The 18,410-nt window shown below is 45.4% G+C and overlaps 2 protein-coding genes across 2 annotated transcripts; one reads left to right on the top strand and one right to left on the bottom strand.

The window, feature by feature from the left end:
• The first annotated feature begins 2,300 nt into the window (after positions 1–2,300).
• On the top strand, positions 2,301–3,297 carry LOC136711796 (uncharacterized protein C2orf66-like). Its single transcript, XM_066688266.1, has 3 exons — positions 2,301–2,494; positions 2,655–2,866; positions 3,132–3,297. Exons 1-2 carry the CDS (start codon positions 2,366–2,368, stop codon positions 2,844–2,846), a joined length of 321 nt encoding a protein of 106 aa, XP_066544363.1. The 5' UTR covers positions 2,301–2,365; the 3' UTR covers positions 2,847–2,866; positions 3,132–3,297.
• Positions 3,298–8,212: 4,915 nt separating this feature from the next.
• LOC136711820 (maestro heat-like repeat-containing protein family member 1) lies at positions 8,213–14,172 on the bottom strand. The gene is made up of 12 exons (XM_066688329.1): positions 14,084–14,172; positions 13,149–13,328; positions 11,645–11,781; positions 11,387–11,524; positions 11,126–11,240; positions 10,873–11,010; positions 10,367–10,543; positions 9,993–10,142; positions 9,561–9,692; positions 9,322–9,424; positions 9,151–9,210; positions 8,213–8,781 (listed from the first exon to the last, which is right to left on the bottom strand). The coding sequence occupies exons 2-12, from the start codon at positions 13,320–13,322 to the stop codon at positions 8,705–8,707; spliced, it is 1,401 nt and encodes a 466-aa protein (XP_066544426.1). The 5' UTR covers positions 13,323–13,328; positions 14,084–14,172; the 3' UTR covers positions 8,213–8,704.
• Positions 14,173–18,410: the final 4,238 nt, after the last annotated feature.

Here is an 18,410-nt window from a genome sequence, read left to right as displayed (position 1 = left end):
TGGGGAGAGGAGGGGATTAGTGAGATGGAGGGGTGAGAGAGGAGAAAAAAAGGGAGAACGAAAGATGTAGAGGGGGAAAGAGAAAGGGATGATCACACACAGGGATGAAGAGAATGAAAGAGGGAGCCCAAGAAAGCAAGATGAGACGGTGGGGTGACTAGGGGGCAGATGGTGTTTTTAGAGCGAGGTGAAGACGGGGAGGGGAAGAGAGGAGGAAAACATGGAGAGAGACTGAGAAATAGTAGGAAGTAGGAAGCAGAGTCCTGCCGCTCTCCTGTCCGTCCCGTCCGCCCCGGGTTCGAGGGAGAGGCAGGCAGGGCGGGCGCAGTATGATGAGGGGTTAAAGCACGTTCCTCTGCAGTCCCACGGCAGCCAAAAACACGCATGTGTCTGTGTGTGCATCGTGCCTTCATTACGGGCCACAAACCAATCTGTATATCCTAGCCGTGAGGCGGGTTAGTGCATCTCCATGGGTGAGGTGGAGACAGACGGACAGATGGGTGGACAGACGGGCGGGAGCGGGACACTCGGGCCTTTATCTTGCAAATGCCGAAGTCCTCAGAAACACTGACTGCGAGCTGACAAGACGCCAGCTCATATCCATTGTGAACGCACCGTCCACGCTGCTGTTTTAATATTCCGTGGGGAAACAGATTGCAGAAACAAAACCAAAGCGATAAGCTAATTATATATTAAGATAAAAACTCCCAAATAAAGAAACCTGCTTCTTAATAAAGAGGAATAAAAGAAAGTGCAGTTGTTATCGGGAGCCTGGCGGCGCCGTGTCGTTGGTACGAGAGAGGCACCCGCTGACCTCCTCCCACTCGGCCCGTATCAGAGGAGCGGCAGAGCGGTCCGGGAGGGAGAGGGATTTCATTAGATTAAACTCCCATCAAACACACGCACTGATACACTCACAGATACAGAGGCAAAATGACGCATGCAGACACACAGTAATGACCCTCCTCTCCTCAATATCAGATAAATGAGTTTGTGTCATAATTGCCATTTATGTCCGTTGTTAATCAGCGGGTCTGATGTACGCAGAGGCCCGACAACATCAATCACGGCCGGGTGGAGGGAGAGAGAGCGGGGCAGGGAGGGAGAGAAGGAGGGAGCGAAGGAGAGGGTGTTGTGTACACACTCACACACACAGACACACAAAAACACACGCACTGTCTCCCTCGCACACACACACACAGACTGACACACACATTTACACGCACACAAAGACTCCCTCTCTCTCTCACTCACACACACACACACACACGCCCCTCGCTCAGACAGTATAAAGAGGGGGAGTCAAGTCTCTGACAACAGACAAGCTCTCCCTCCCTCTGTCTCTCTCGTTCCCTTGTTCCCTCTCTGTCTCTCTCTCTCTCTCTCTCTGTGTCACTTTCTTGCACGCCACTTTCTCATTTTCAGCCTCTCACTCTTCCACAGTCAGCAGGACACAAAGGAGCTGAGCAGGTGAGTGTGACTGAAAGAGTGAGAGTGTGAATGAAAGTGAGAGTGTGAATGAAAGTGTGAACGAGGGAGAGAGCTGCCTAAAGCTAAACTGGTAAACTGAGCGAGTACTGCTTGAACCCCTGGGGTGGGGGGGACAGATCCAAGGAGGCATTTTGTTCGCTTTAGCCCCCCCTGTCCCATCCAGAATAATACTCACTGCTGTTTCTCTGACAGGATGGCTGAGAGGTCAAAGGTGACAACCTAGCAGGAGTTACAGCTGTGCAACAGACAGGCAAAGAAAAATAAATCGATAGACTGTCTTTCACTGAAGTGCAGTTTTCAGATTGTAATTCAGGGGAGGGGGGGTGTGTTTTAAGGACAGCAGATTCCTCACTGGCCTCACTAATCTCACAGGTTCCAGAGGCAGGTGTCCAGTATTTTGCTGTCCAGTCCATTCTGTGGTGTCCAGTCTGTGGGGACCAGTCTGTGCTGTGTGGCGTCCAGTCTGTGAGGACCAGTCTGTGCTGTGTGGTGTCCAGTCTGTGGTGTACAGTCTGAGCTGTAAGATGTTCAGTCTGTGGGGACCAGTCTGTGCTGTGTGGTGGCCGGTGGTGCCTTCATGCCGTCACCCTGTCTATGGCAGTGATGGTCGTGTCTGCTGGTCACCCCTCCTGTCAGATTGTGCCTCTAAACTACAGTGACCTTCAGAGGAAAGCAGAAAAAACTCCTGCCCAGGCCTGACAGAGACTGTGACAGTATGTGTGTGGACTACTGGCGTTCGCAGCCTATGGTTCAGTTCCTCCCACAAATGTTCTTCTGTATTATTCTGTATTGAGTTAACACGTGTCAGATTCCTGCACTGTGCTGAACTGCACTGCCCTGCAATGTGCTCTGTCCCGCAGCGCCCTGCTGTCCCATGACGATGCTGTGTATGCGCGTCCTGGCACTGTGTCTGACCGCCGCGCTGATCGCCCCCGAGCGCGCCCTTCCCCAGGGGCCGCCCGACCGCTGGACGTCACTGGACAACCCCCGCAACAGAGACCTGGTGAGGAGAGAGGGAGAGAGGTGGAGAGAGAAACGGGAGACAGATGGGGAAAGAGAAATGGAGTCAGCTGACCATCTCTCTCTCTACCTCCTTCTCCCTCTCTCGCTCCATCTCCCTCTCTCCCTCTCTCTCTCTCTCTCTCTCTCTCTCTGTTTCTCAGTTTTTCCGGACCCTACAGGCCTATTTCATTCGTCGGGGTGTGGACGTGGCCAAGGCCCCCGGACGATTTCCCGGGCCGACTGGGCGAGGGGGCAACTCTGCCAACTCCCTGTACGGCCCCGACCCGGTGAAGTCGGCGTTCACGGATTACCAGGATAACAAGGATGCCTTCACAGCCTTCCTGCAGGGCTGAGGAGCTGGGGAAAGACAGGGGTGAGAGAGGGCACAGAGTGAGAGAGGGGTGAAAGAGGGAAGATGAGAGGGGGACACTGGGGAGTATAATCATATTGATTATAATATTTGCCTTAAAGACATCTCAATTCAATGTTCAATTTAAGGTGCTTTATTGGCATGATTTACAGTTGGTACAGTGAGTTATGGCAGTGCTGCCAAAGCAATTATACACTCTGTGGAAATAATATTAAAAAGACTAAAATAATAATGAAGAATCTGTCTCTCTCTCTCTCTTTCTCTGCAGATGCTGTGAGTGTCGGCGTGTGTGGGGGGGCCCTGCTGGGCAGGTGTAGCACGGGCGGCCTGGAGCTTTTCTATTGGTTGAAGAGGAGTCTCTTCATTGGTCGGCGGATTTCCTCTTGTATTTATCGTGCCCTGTCTATTTGTTTCTTTAATAAAATATACGTCTAATTTTTGCACTGGCTCTCTCCTCTCGGTGTGTCTTGCAGCCAACACGGCATCTCCACACACGGTCTGACCCAGACAATAATCAGAACACAAATAACACATGGAAGATATTGTGTCTGCATGATGCAACACTTTACCATCATCCATGATCGACATGTATTATTTTATGTTAATGTGCAGAAGCAGGGAAACTATAAAATGAAGTTAAGCAGTCTTTCACGATCATTATAATTATTATGATGTTATTATTCAGTCACTAACTCCTACCTCAGCTCTTGCACTGACTGATGAATGTTTGTAAAGTCATTCTGCAGTAGGTTGTGTGTTTGTTTTTTATACCCAGAGTCCAGTACAGGACAGGACTGTAGTGTTACATAACAAAAGCCTGTGCCACAGATTATAGTTTTTAGACCATATGTACCATAGTGTAGTAACAGCATTCACAGCCCAGCACAAGACGTCGCCCTTATAAAGAGCTTCTGCTGCCCTCTGGTGTGCAACATGCTGTCAATTCACCGCGTCCTCACCAGTCCCACTCTCTAATTTTCAGCTGAGAATTTAATCCGCTTTGCGCTCTCGCCAAATCCTCTGAAGGAAAACCACAATCCATGACTGCAGAATGTGTTACGAAACTCTGACAAACAGGTCGCTGTGTCATTTTAGAAGGACAAGACACTGAAGGCGCTTCCTCCAAATTCATACAGTATCTGTAAAACCTCCGACACACACAGGCAGAGAACTTGACAAAGATACACAATGCTTCTTCATGTGCACAATAAAGCCAAGACAAAAATATACTATCGGTTCTATAGTACAAAATCCACTTAAAACATTTCTGGTCACTGTTTCCCCCTGTATCACTCTTTTGTATGGCAGTTTCCCTCTGTATCACTCTTTTGTATGGCAGTTTCCCTCTGTATCACTCTTTTGTATGGCACAGTTTTCCCCTGTATCACTCTTTTGTATGGCACTGTTTCCCCCTGTATCACTCTTTTGTATGGCAGTTTCCCCCTGTATCACTCTTTTGTATGGCAGTTTCCCTCTGTATCACTCTTTTGTATGGCAGTTTCCCTCTGTATCACTCTTTTGTATGGCACAGTTTTCCCCTGTATCACTCTTTTGTATGGCACTGTTTCCCCCTGTATCACTCTTTTGTATGGCAGTTTCCCCCTGTATCACTCTTTTGTATGGCAGTTTCCCCCTGTATCACTCTTTTGTATGGCACTGTTTCCCCCGTATAACTGTTTTGTGTAACACTGTTTCCCCCTGTATCACTCTTTTGTATGGCACTGTTTCCCCCTGTATCACTCTTTTGTATGGAACTGTTTCCCCCTGTATCACTCTTTTGTATGGCACTGTTTCCCCCTGTATCACTCTTTTGTATGGCACTGTTTCCCTCTGTATCACTCTTTTGTATGGCACTGTTCCCCCCTGTCTCACTCTTTTGTATGGCACTGTTTCCCCCTGTCTCACTCTTTTGTATGGAACTGTTCCCCCCTGTCTCACTCTTTTGTATGGCACTGTTTCCCCCTGTATCACTCTTTTGTATGGCACTGTTTCCCTCTGTATCACTCTTTTGTATGGCACTGTTCCCCCCTGTCTCACTCTTTTGTATGGCACTGTTTCCCCCTGTCTCACTCTTTTGTATGGAACTGTTCCCCCCTGTCTCACTCTTTTGTATGGCACTGTTTCCCCCTGTCTCACTCTTTTGTATGACACTGTTCCCCCCTGTCTCACTCTTTTGTATGGAACTGTTCCCCCCTGTCTCACTCTTTTGTATGGCACTGTTCCCCCGTCTCACTCTTTTGTATGGCACTATCACACTCTTTTGTGTACATTCTCGGACACACTTTCAATAGCAATGTTTAAAATACTGTTAAAAGGTATCTGAATATAGAAGCACCATCTGAGTTTGAAATACGCAAACATTGACACATTTTAAGAGTGAACGGAGACTTACTGAAATGGTTTAATCCAAATGATTCTAATAAAGAAGAACGTCACAAGACAGGATTGCTGTATTTAAAGGTTTGTGTTCATTAAGTTGTGACTCTTTATCCGTACGTGTGAACTGTCTTGCAGAAAGCAGCGGATGTCCGATGGCTGCGATTGGTTGAAGGTACAGACGTGCCGCTCCTTCCCTCTGGAATTCCCTCCCAGAGACTCCGATACAACTTCTCATTTTAAAATCACCGCAGACATCTTTATTCAATACTGCGCTTGGTTCTCTGTAATGCATTTCATTCTATTTTATTTTATTTTGTGCTGCATTTCTGTTTGTGTTTATCTTCCTGTTTTGACACCTCATTATGAAAAGTACATTAATAACTTAATGCATATTATTATACATAATATACAGCAAATAATAGTTCTAATCAATACCTTGTCATCATCTACTGTTCCTCAGTATTAGTATTGTTTTAAAAGTATAATTTAACTTGCTTTTCAAGTATTAAGATGGGAGTTTGGGTGGAAGACACACAATGAAGAGAAATCTATGGTTTGAGCTGCTGGAGGTGAAAACTGTATAAGCGCCGACCCACACGCACAGGACCCGACCCAAGACGGGCTCTGCTGCTCTCACTGAGTCCGCCCTGTGCTGTGCAGTGGAGATGAGGCCGGTGACAGAGGAAACACGGAACGAGTCGTTATAGAAGCAAAGAGGTTTATTTTGTTGCATTGAATTCCCTGCCGTCTGTGAGAAGAGCCGTCTTCTGGAAGAGCGCCGAGTCCTGTGTGCCGGACTCTCCGGGTGCCGGACTCTCCGGGTGCCGGACTCTGAACGACTAAGGACTTGTGCTAGTGCAGAGCTCGTATGGTCCTGAACAGTGTGAGTAGAGGAGCCTGTGCTTCATAAACTGATAAGAAACAAAACGTGCCTAGCAGTGTCTGACCATAATCACCAGTGGTTTGATTGACAGATTCGGTTTGTATCTTAGAGACGTTCTGCACGATAAAATGTTTATTGCTCACCTTGTGAAGCACGTGTGCGAAGCGTTTAAAAGACATATATTATTCTGCACAGGAGCCGTGGGGATTGGGCGGTGTTGACGTCTCCTTTGTGTGAAGAGAAAGCAGCAGAGCTGTGATGCATGATGCATGGTCCAGATGAATGTAATGAAGTGAATCATGCTGGTCGTGTCTGCTCTTGTCGTTGAGTAAACACAGCGGTGAAAAACAGCTGTGATGTAGTTCTGATCACACTCGGGCAGCAGCGGCAGGGATGGACACAGGGGCAAGTATGGGGGACATTGAGGGACATCGAGGGACAGGTGTATGAAAACAGGGCGCCTCAGTCGGGAGCTTTATTGAGATTTGACGGGAAACTGTTCTCGGCTTCACGTCGATGTGGAAAAGCGGAGTCGGAAGAGAACACTTACTGAGTTCTGCGCGCTCAGTGGAGAGAGAGAGAGAAACGCACAACTGACAACATGAAACAGTTGACAACTTTTATTAAGAATTTACTTGTCTGTGTGCAAAGTTGTATTACGTTTGCCTTATACACACACACACAGATGGGGGCCCAAAAAGGCCATAATACATCGCATTGCGTGCATACTATATTGGGGTGTGTGTGTGTGTGTGTGTGTGTGTGTGTGTGTGTGCCATATCGGCGGGGCAGGACTAGAGGGACACAACACTGAGTGACTGAGCCATGTCCCTGAGCAGGACAGTACCGAGGAGTGACTCAGTGCTGAACACACTTGTCCACGGGTGCCACACGGGGCGCCACTTGTGTCACACAATCCCGTGCACAAAAGCGCTTTTGTGCAGCAGAACACATTTCCTGCCACGAAATGCAAAAGATCTGTAATTAATGGACAGAATTATGAGATAGGGTTTTCATTCCGTCCACGAAATGAAATGCAGCTTTTACATTCAGTGCACAAAATGTGGTTTTGCTCATATAATATTATGGACACAACTTTGATAATTCGTCCGTCCACAGAAGGCAAAGTACATTTGTTGGACACTGGACATTTGTCCTAAAAATGTACTTTGCCTTCTGTGGACGGACGAATTATCAAAGTCGTGTGGCACCCGTGGACACGTGTGTTCAGCACTGAGTCACTCCTCGGTACTGTCCTGCTCAGGGACATGGCTCAGTCACTCAGTGTTGTGTCCCTCTAGTCCTGCCCCGCCGATAAGGCACACACACACACACACACACACACACACACACCCCAATATAGTATGCACGCAATGCGATGTATTATGGCCTTTTTGGGCCCCCATCTGTGTGTGTGTGTATAAGGCAAACGTAATACAACTTTGCACACAGACAAGTAAATTCTTAATAAAAGTTGTCAACTGTTTCATGTTGTCAGTTGTGCGTTTCTCTCTCTCTCTCCACTGAGCGCGCAGAACTCAGTAAGTGTTCTCTTCCGACTCCGCTTTTCCACATCGACGTGAAGCCGAGAACAGTTTCCCGTCAAATCTCAATAAAGCTCCCGACTGAGGCGCCCTGTTTTCATACACCTGTCCCTCGATGTCCCTCAATGTCCCCCATACTTGCCCCTGTGTCCATCCCTGCCGCTGCTGCCCGAGTGTGATCAGAACTACATCACAGCTGTTTTTCACCGCTGTGTTTACTCAACGACAAGAGCAGACACGACCAGCATGATTCACTTCATTACATTCATCTGGACCATGCATCATGCATCACAGCTCTGCTGCTTTCTCTTCACACAAAGGAGACGTCAACACCGCCCAATCCCCACGGCTCCTGTGCAGAATAATATATGTCTTTTAAACGCTTCGCACACGTGCTTCACAAGGTGAGCAATAAACATTTTATCGTGCAGAACGTCTCTAAGATACAAACCGAATCTGTCAATCAAACCACTGGTGATTATGGTCAGACACTGCTAGGCACGTTTTGTTTCTTATCAGTTTATGAAGCACAGGCTCCTCTACTCACACTGTTCAGGACCATACGAGCTCTGCACTAGCACAGAGTCCGGCACCCGGAGAGTCCGGCACCCGGAGAGTCCGGCACACAGGGAGTCCAGCACCGAGAGAGTCCGGCACCGAGAGAGTCCAGCACCGAGAGACTCCAGCACCCAGGGAGTCCAGCATATATAGTGTAGCTCAGTATATAGTGCATCTCAGCATATATAGTGCGTCTCAGTATATATAGTGTGTCTCAGTATATATAGTGCGTCTCAATATATATTGTGCGTCTCAGTATATATAGTGCGTCTCAGTATATATTGTGCGTCTCACTATATACTGTGCGTCTCACTATATATTGTGCGTCTCACAATATGCTGAGATATATACTGAGATACACAATATACTGAGACACACTATATACTCAGCTGTCACTGTTGTCGTGAGGCGCAGCTCACACTACTACTGCGTTTACTCGCGTGGGGAGGAGCACTCTGGAGGAAGTGCTGCAGGCACTTAGGGGAAGCCGGCCAGGGACTGTTCTGCCGAAATCTGGACTCCCCGATCAGGGTCGCTCAGAAGGCAAGAGAGAGCTGTGAAGAGAGAGAAACCTGCTGTAGATACATCTTGCTTTGCACATTCACCAATAAATGACAGGGTCTTGTAGTGAAAGTCTCAAATCAAGAGCTACCCAGTGCTATGGTGTCACAATGGTGCATCAGGTGTTATTTTGGATTGTCAATATCATTGGGGCATCAAAGCAATCAAAAATCTGATCACAGTTGCAGGAATGATCCATCAAACACTGAGCCAACAGCATAAGGCACAGATTTGTATTTCTTTTGTTAATTTAGTTCCTCATTTCCATATTTTCTTACGTGTTATTGAACCGTGGAACCTTCTTGCACCAAAGCAAGCAAGACCACGGCCCTCAAAGTCATGAACCAGGGACGTCCACTTACCTTTCTTCAGTTTCGAAGCTGCGCAGAAGCTGAAGACGCCGATCCTTTCAAGCAGGGCCCCTGACACAGAAAAACAACAGGTGTGAAACCATGCAAGCTGCTCTACACAGTGGGACACGTTTATTATTTTAGTGCAGGTAAATCAATCAATATTTGTGACAGAGCTCTTACCCATGAACACAGCGGCACTCGCACGTTGGTTAGGCTGGGGGCTCTTGGTGAACTCCAGGGCAACGTCTCGGTACACGGACATCATCCCAGGGAATTTCTCTCTCTACAAGAACAAGAGCAACTTTCAGCAGAAAATACAGGAGGCCACATGGTCCAGACAACAGCCTCGAACGCAGACACACGGCGAGCGGAACTCCATCCAGAGCCCCGAGAGGACACAGCCGTGGACAGCCACTTACCAAGGCAGTGGTCGCATCTCTGATCAAGGGTGTGTAGACGTAGGTGTCTTCACTGAAGTGGTTCTCGAACGCCTTGCTGAAAGCGTAGCTCTCCACAGCTGGAACGCACTTCCTCAGAGTCTGCTGGCAAACCTGGGTGGGGAAGCACAACACAGCCCTGTTCACTGAGGCACCAGCAAGACAGCGGGACAGGGTCATCGCCGAGAAATACAGAGAGAGCTGCTGGTGGCTTTTCTTTGCTCCGAGGTCGTCGGGTTGAGTATACCGTCTTTCCCCCGAAACATTTGGAACCGGTGACCCACATCTCCTAGGGCTCATCCCGCGCTTTAACCGATTGAGCCCCTTATGAGGCCGTTCAAGCACTATTTTGGTAAAGCCGTCCGAGAGCCAAGAGCCTCCTCACAGTCGGTATTCACGGCCCAGCGTTTTTACCTGGGCGACCATTGGACTGGGGTCAAGCAGCTGGAGCAGCAGGCAGGCCATGGAGCCGTGGAGCTGCTTTCGGAGTCCTCTTTTCCCAGACGAAGTCTTCAGCATGGTCCCCAGCAGAAGTACATAGGCCTCGCGGATCTCGGGGTCCTCCTGCAACACAAGCGCAGGACAGACACGGCGATGAAGACCGAATGTAGCCGCGATGTTTCAGAGACAGGTGAGCGAACTGGTCAGTCAGAAATAAAACCCTGTTCTCCACTCAGACCGCACAGAAGAACGTGGTTGTCATATAAAGAAAGGGCAGAGTGAGAGAGAGAAATCATCATCTTTTTGACTGATGAAACCAAGCAAGCAAAGAAAACTCTAATACTCACATGTGCTAGGCCCTCCTTGGCCTTTGGGAACAGCCTGGGGATCAGTTTGTCGGGACAAAACTGGAGGACGGTCCTCAGACAGATGATGGACTTCAGGATCAACGGCTTCCCTTGCACCTTGGGCATGCAAAGGGCGCCGGACAGCTCTGCCATCTCCACCACAGCGTGCTTGAATATCTGAGCAGAGAAGAGGGCCGTGCTCAGCTTCCTTTGACACACTCCTCCAATTCCCCTCATTTTACTCCAAGACCACAGCCCTTATTTCCTCCCCAACCAGGTACAATTTAAGAACACGAAGAAAGAGTCATTTCATATCAAAAATGTAAACCAAGCACTTTATATACAGTGTAATTATATATATTACACCATGTATATAAAAACATATTTCAATACAAACACACATTCATTTTCCTACCAATTACAATGTGAAGAGAACAAAGATGCATGGTGGGTGTGTGTCAGGCTTGCAGACACATCCTGAGAGAGAGGACCATGGCTCTCCTTACCTCACTCACGGGCACAGCCTTCAACCCCTGTACTGCCAGTATGCGGGTCTCCTCCAGGTGGTCCTCACAGACCTCCAGCATCATCTCAATGACCGATGCAAGCAATTTGCGTCCCATCAGACGTTGGTTTTGCAGGAGCTTTGGAGAAGGGAGAGCGGAGAGAGACGGGTGAGTCTGGAGACACCGCCAGCCCCAGCGAGCTTGGACAACAGGTTCTTAGTTTAACACTAACACTGAAGGTGCTGGCACTCACTGTGGAGAAGAAGGCAGCCGCGCAGACCCTCTGGCCTGCGCTCAGCAGGCCGTAGCTCTGCCAAACGCGGTGAACAATTGACGGCAGGATCGGGGCGGCGAACTTCATCAGGGCCCTGTGGATCAACAGCACAGGGATCAGGCTGATCTGTATACGCTTCCTTCTTCTCTAGATAATGATCGTGTTCATCCTGTACTCACGGACGTCTGTAAATCATCCGTTTCTGCTCTGGGCTTAAAGCTTGAGCCCAGCTCGTCTTACCTGGTCAGCAGGGAGATGCCCTCAGTCTCCTGACCTGGTTCCCCCATCAGTGCCCAGGCTTTGTCCTGCTTCATTTGCTCAGCCACTGTGTCCACTTTTCCCATGGACAGCGCCAATTTCAGGTCCTGGATCGCGGCGCTGGAGAGAGAGAGTGAGTCTTGACTGTGCATTGGAGATAAACGGATACACGTTACACACAAAGCTGTTCTGTTCTGGTGCGATGCTCGTGGTGTCCTGGCTCTTCACACACGTTCTTACCTCCTGACACTCAGACCTCCATCCTTGGCTCGGTCCTCAGTGCCCAGGAGAGGCAGCAGGGACCCGATCAGCTCCGAGCAATCCATCTCCAAGTCCCTCAGGCTGTTCTTGGACAGGAGATCCACTAGAGCACGGGCCTGAGCGAGACAAAACAAGAGCAGATTGATTCAGAGTTTAGAGGGTGTAGCGTTATGTTGGGTGTATTTTGATAAGAGCATTCATAGCTCTGAGCTGAAGCACTGATCTAAAGAAGACCTCTCCCCCCAAAGTTATCAGATAACAGTGCACGGTCTCTCTCTCTCTCTCTCTCTCTCACCTGAACCAGTAACTCGCTGCCACAGCTCAACCTACAGCTCTGTTACCAGAACCGGAACCAGGAACCAACTAAGTCTTTGCCGGCAACAGAAGAGTTAAACTGGGAGAAGGAGATTGAGCCGTACGAAGAATTCTTTTAAAGGACTTTATTAAATAAAGAACTTTACAGACTGCGCTGCCCGCCTGTGCCCACCTGATCAATGGAGTTTTACAGCTGGACAATTGACTAAGTCGACTGAATACGAAAGTGTCAGTCATTTAAATAGCTATTGAGTCTTAAGAAACTTGACCCTTGGAACAAACAGGGCCCTGCTTTCCTCAAAGACTTTGTCTTCAAATAAGTACGGTGAGAGACCCTGCTTGCCAAGAAGATTTTGTGCACAACCTTGGAGCCTTCAAACCAGTGGAAAATCTGTTTGGAAAAGACTGTTTCGCAAAACCCCCAACTTCCAGGTGCATCGACTCAGTGGAAGTTCTTGGACAAAGCCGAACCGGACGGCCTTTGTTCCAAACCACACGGACCTCGTGCCGTGTGCTGTTATCTGAGCCCGAAGCCAGAGAGGCCTGTTAATAGACATAAGTTAATAAGACATTAGATTAGTGGTGGCCCTGCCTATCCTTAATCATTGAATAATAATCAGTTAAGGGAAATTGTGGTAACAAGTAATGATAGGATCTTTCTCGGCACCTAAACGTAAATGAGACTGATATTTATATAACGAGAAGTTACCTGACATAAATACTAACCTGCGTAGTTATTTAATGTCTGACTAACAATACTAATGAGAGACTCACCTTCGTCTTACTAACCGGTATTGTAGTCAATGTGTTTATAACCTTTTCTGTTTAACGATTTGTGTTATCATATGCGATCCCATGGTCTTTGATTTGGTCACGGAAGTGATTTGTCTTTGATTTGTTGATCTAGAGTTGAATTTTAATTAGTTTTTCCCTTTTGTATAATTAGTGTAGTGCTACATTTAGTCTTTGTTTTTGAATAAATTTGACAATTTATATCTTTGGAATTGGTGTCTGTGTCCAATTATTACAGAAATTGAGTTCTACAAGATTCCAGGATTCGTGATAAGGTAAATTCACTTCTTTAATTGAAATGTATAAGTGTACCGTACACTACAAGGGACGGGTCTATGCCGTGCCATTGTCACATTGGGTTTTATTAGTCACTCACCGCCACGGCATGACCATTCCTCGCCGACACGATCAGCACCCTCACTGACCAGGGAGCCAGCTTGTTGGGCTCGATGGCCGCGGCCTCAGGTTCCCTGTGCTCAGCAGTGCTCACACCGACCGACCTGACTGGCTGGGGCACGCAGACGGGCAAGCTGGAGTCAGGGGTTGGCATCGGACCCTGCAAGAACCAGAGCACAACTTCTTACTCACAGAGAATGAAAAACAAAAGTTTCCCAGTACAGCACTTTTCATGATGGCACTAAATAAGAGCAAAACAGTTTTAATAATTATAAACACCGCGACTGAAATGTGTACTTTAGTTCAATTATAAGCTGCTGTCACTGTATGATTATTCATGAATCGTGTGTATTTGCCCTGAGTAAGGTAGATTAATAATACTGCAAAAAGTGCATTGTTGGCAGTTATACTATACAAGTCTGGAGTAAGAATAATAAGTTAAGGGAGTCAAGTTGCACAATTTAAAAGCCACAAACTCTCTCCTCAATCAGCTTCAAGAAGGCATATTTACTAGCACATATCTTGATGATGATTACAACAATAATAATAATCGAACCCTTAATTTAAGTAATTTGATTACATTTGACTCTTTAAATTGTGTTATTGATCAACAGTGAGTTCCTTAATAAGATAATACTTCCCTTATACAATTCTATACTTAACTTACTGTTAAAAATAATTAAAAGGCTCTGATTTAGGAAATTAATACTGCAATTAAGGGTTCAATTAAGTAATTGAGAGCTCGGTTGGAACACAAAGCAGCAGGGTATGGTTGCTTCGAGGAAAGGAAAAAGACAGTTATCCTGTTAACTCGGTTATCCAGCTTTACTTTCATTGGGCAAGCATAACTCAACACTTGAAATCTGAAAAAAGTACAAAATACATTATACAACATAAAAGTTTGTTTGTACTTACATTATCATTATCAGACACATCCTCATCCACGTATGACTGGCGGACTCTGGACTCTGTGATGATTAAACCACCGTATCCATGCAGATGCAGACATTCGAAGGCTTGTGACGTAGGCAGCCGCTGGAAAGCAGCGCTACGTCATCACACGCTCATGAATATTCATGAGCACGGCGCCGTACGCAGCTGTTCTAGAAGTCCTCCAGTTTGCGTCATGAAAAGGACAGTTGTGATGGCCATGACGCGCTACAGTTAGGAGCTTGTTGCTCGGTGTTGGGGTGTTCCCTCCGGCCAGGGACAAATATTGTATCAGTGCCTTTGAAACCACAGCAAACATAATGTCTCACAGTCTGTTCAGTGCTGGCAGTGAATCTCTACTCATTATTATTGTCTGCTGATCTCGTCTGTTCAGGGCGCATCTGTTTAAAACGCCACGTTTCTGGGAGCAATGGAGTCGCACATGCGCACTAACACTGTCGGTGCTTTACTCGTTGAAACGCTGGCGAACTGAGGCAGCCAGATAACTTTCAGCATTTCTATACTCGGTTGAAATATCGGCAAAGCGAAGCTGCCGCTGGAGGTTATATGCAATCTAATGAATAAGTGATGCTATCGTTTTTATTAACTAGACTACAGTATAATGCATCCCCAAAACATCAGGCTTTGGTCCGCAACGTTATGTTATGATGTGTTTGTTCGCAGACGCTCTTATCCAGGGCGGCTTTCAACACATAAGCGCATCGCTGCGTGTCTGGCAACAGGGACAATGCAACAGTGATTTGGACCATCATCCCAGACTTCATCAATCAGCACAATTTCCCATCAGACCATTAACATCACCCGAGATCGTCCGACACTTACCCCCAAATACCCCCAAAACAGCCCATCCATAATCAATAGGCTAGCCTATAGTCATTGTGTTTAAACAAGAATAAAAGTAAAAATACGCCACAAAATGAATGAAAATGTGAACTGTTAAAACTGCGCGATGACGAATGCATGTTAACTCATCTTGTATTTTATTCAATACAGTAAAAGTGTCTGAAATAGTGAATCGGTGTAAATCCCTTAATGCATCAATAAAAATCAATACAAATAAAAGGCTGAGTTATCTTTGCATATTCGTATAGTTGTATTTTCGTTTCTGCTTGTCTACATGTGATTTGGTGTTTTTTACAGTGTATGTGTGCTGTGTGTGACGCGGAATGAGTTTAATGTTGATGGTTAAACAGGGTTTCAGAGACACAGTCGCCAGGTGCTGATTATTATTTATGAGGCGCCGTTAGGGACATAATTCACCCCGTGGTACATACACTATACTGAGACACATACACTACATACTGAGACACATACACTATACTGAGACACATACACTACATACTGAGACACATACACTATACTGAGACACATACACTACATACTGAGACACATACACTATACTGAGACACATACACTACATACTGAGACACATACACTATACTGAGACACATACACTACATACTGAGACACATACACTATACTGAGATACATACACTACATACTGAGACACATACACTATACTGAGATACATACACTACATACTGAGACACATACACTATACAGAGATACATACACTATACTGAGATACATACACTATACTGAGATACATACACTATACTGAGACACATACACTACATACTGAGACACATACACTATACTGAGACACATACACTATACTGAGACACATACACTACATACTGAGACACATACACTATACTGAGACACATACACTATACTGAGACACATACACTACATACTGAGACACATACACTATACTGAGACACATACACTACATACTGAGACACATACACTATACTGAGATACATACACTACATACTGAGACACATACACAATACTGAGATACATACACTATACTGAGACACATACACTACATACTGAGACACATACACTACATACTGAGACACATACACAATACTGAGATACATACACTATACTGAGACACATACACTACATACTGAGACACATACACTATACTGAGACACATACACTACATACTGAGACACATACACTATACTGAGATACATACACTACATACTGAGACACATACACAATACTGAGATACATACACTATACTGAGACACATACACTACATACTGAGACACATACACTACATACTGAGACACATACACAATACTGAGACACATACACTATACTGAGATACATACACTACATACTGAGACACATACACTACATACTGAGATACATACACTATACTGAGACACATACACTATACTGAGATACATACACTACATACTGAGACACATACACAATACTGAGATACATACACTATACTGAGACACATACACTACATACTGAGACACATACACTACATACTGAGACACATACACAATACTGAGATACATACACTATACTGAGATACATACACTACATACTGAGACACATACACTACATACTGAGACACGTACACTATACTGAGATGCATACACTATACTGAGATACATACACTATACTGAGATACATACACTACATACTGAGACACATACACTATACTGAGACACATACACTACATACTGAGACACATACACTATACTGAGACACATACACTATACTGAGATACATACACTATACTGAGACACATACACTATACTGAGATACATACACTACATACTGAGACACATACACTATACTGAGACACATAAACTACATACTGAGACACATACACTACATACTGAGACACATACACTATACTGAGACACATAAACTACATACTGAGACACATACACTATACTGAGATACATACACTATACTGAGATACATACACTACATACTGAGACACATACACTACATACTGAGACACATACACTACATACTGAGATACATACACTATACTGAGATACATACACTACATACTGAGACACATACACTATACAGAGATACATACACTACATACTGAGACACATACACTATACAGAGATACATACACTATACTGAGACACATACACAGTACTGAGATACATACACTTCATACTGAGACACATACACTACATACTGAGACACATACACTACATACTGAGACACATACACTATACTGAGACACATACACTACATACTGAGACACATACACTATACTGAGATACATACACTATACTGAGACACATACACTACATACTGAGACACATACACTATACTGAGATACATACACTATACTGAGATACATACACTACATACTGAGACACATACACTACATACTGAGACACATACACTATACTGAGATACATACACTATACTGAGATACATACACTATACTGAGACACATACACTACATACTGAGACACATACACTACATACTGAGACACGTACACTATACTGAGATGCATACACTACATACTGAGATACATACACTATACTGAGATACATACACTAAACTGAGACACATACACTATACTGAGATACATACACTACATACTGAGACACATACACTATACTGAGATACATACACTACATACTGAGACACATACACTACATACTGAGACACATACACTATACTGAGATACATACACTACATACTGAGACACATACACTATACTGAGATACATACACTACATACTGAGACACATACACTACATACTGAGACACATACACTACATACTGAGATACATACACTATACTGAGACACATACACTATACTGAGATACATACACTACATACTGAGACACATACACTATACTGAGATACATAGACTATACTGAGATACATACACTATACTGACATGCATACACTATACTGAGATACATACACTACATACTGAGACACATACACTACATACTGAGACACATACATTATATACTGAGATGCATCCAGTGAGATACAGTGAGGGAAAAAAGTATTTGATCCCCTGCTGATTTTGTACGTTTGCCCACTGACAAAGAAATGATCAGTCTATAATTTTAATGGTAGGTGTATTTTAACAGTGAGAGACAGAATAACAACAACAAAATCCAGAAGAACGCATTTCAAAAAAGTTATAAATTGATTTGCATGTTAATGAGGGAAATAAGTATTTGACCCCTTCGACTTAGTACTTGGTGGCAAAACCCTTGTTGGCAATCACAGAGGTCAGATGTTTCTTGTAGTTGGCCACCAGGTTTGCACACATCTCAGGAGGGATTTTGTCCCACTGCTCTTTGCAGATCCTCTCCAAGTCATTAAGGTTTCGAGGCTGACGTTTGGCAACTCGAACCTTCAGCTCCCTCCACAGATTTTCTATGGGATTAAGGTCTGGAGACTGGCTAGGCCACTCCAGGACCTT

The sequence above is a fragment of the Amia ocellicauda genome, chromosome 16 (assembly GCF_036373705.1).
Source record: "Amia ocellicauda isolate fAmiCal2 chromosome 16, fAmiCal2.hap1, whole genome shotgun sequence".
NCBI classification, from domain to species: Eukaryota; Metazoa; Chordata; class Actinopteri; order Amiiformes; family Amiidae; genus Amia; species Amia ocellicauda.
Note: the sequence above shows the minus strand (reverse complement) of the source record. Positions and strands in the feature narration are given on the sequence as shown.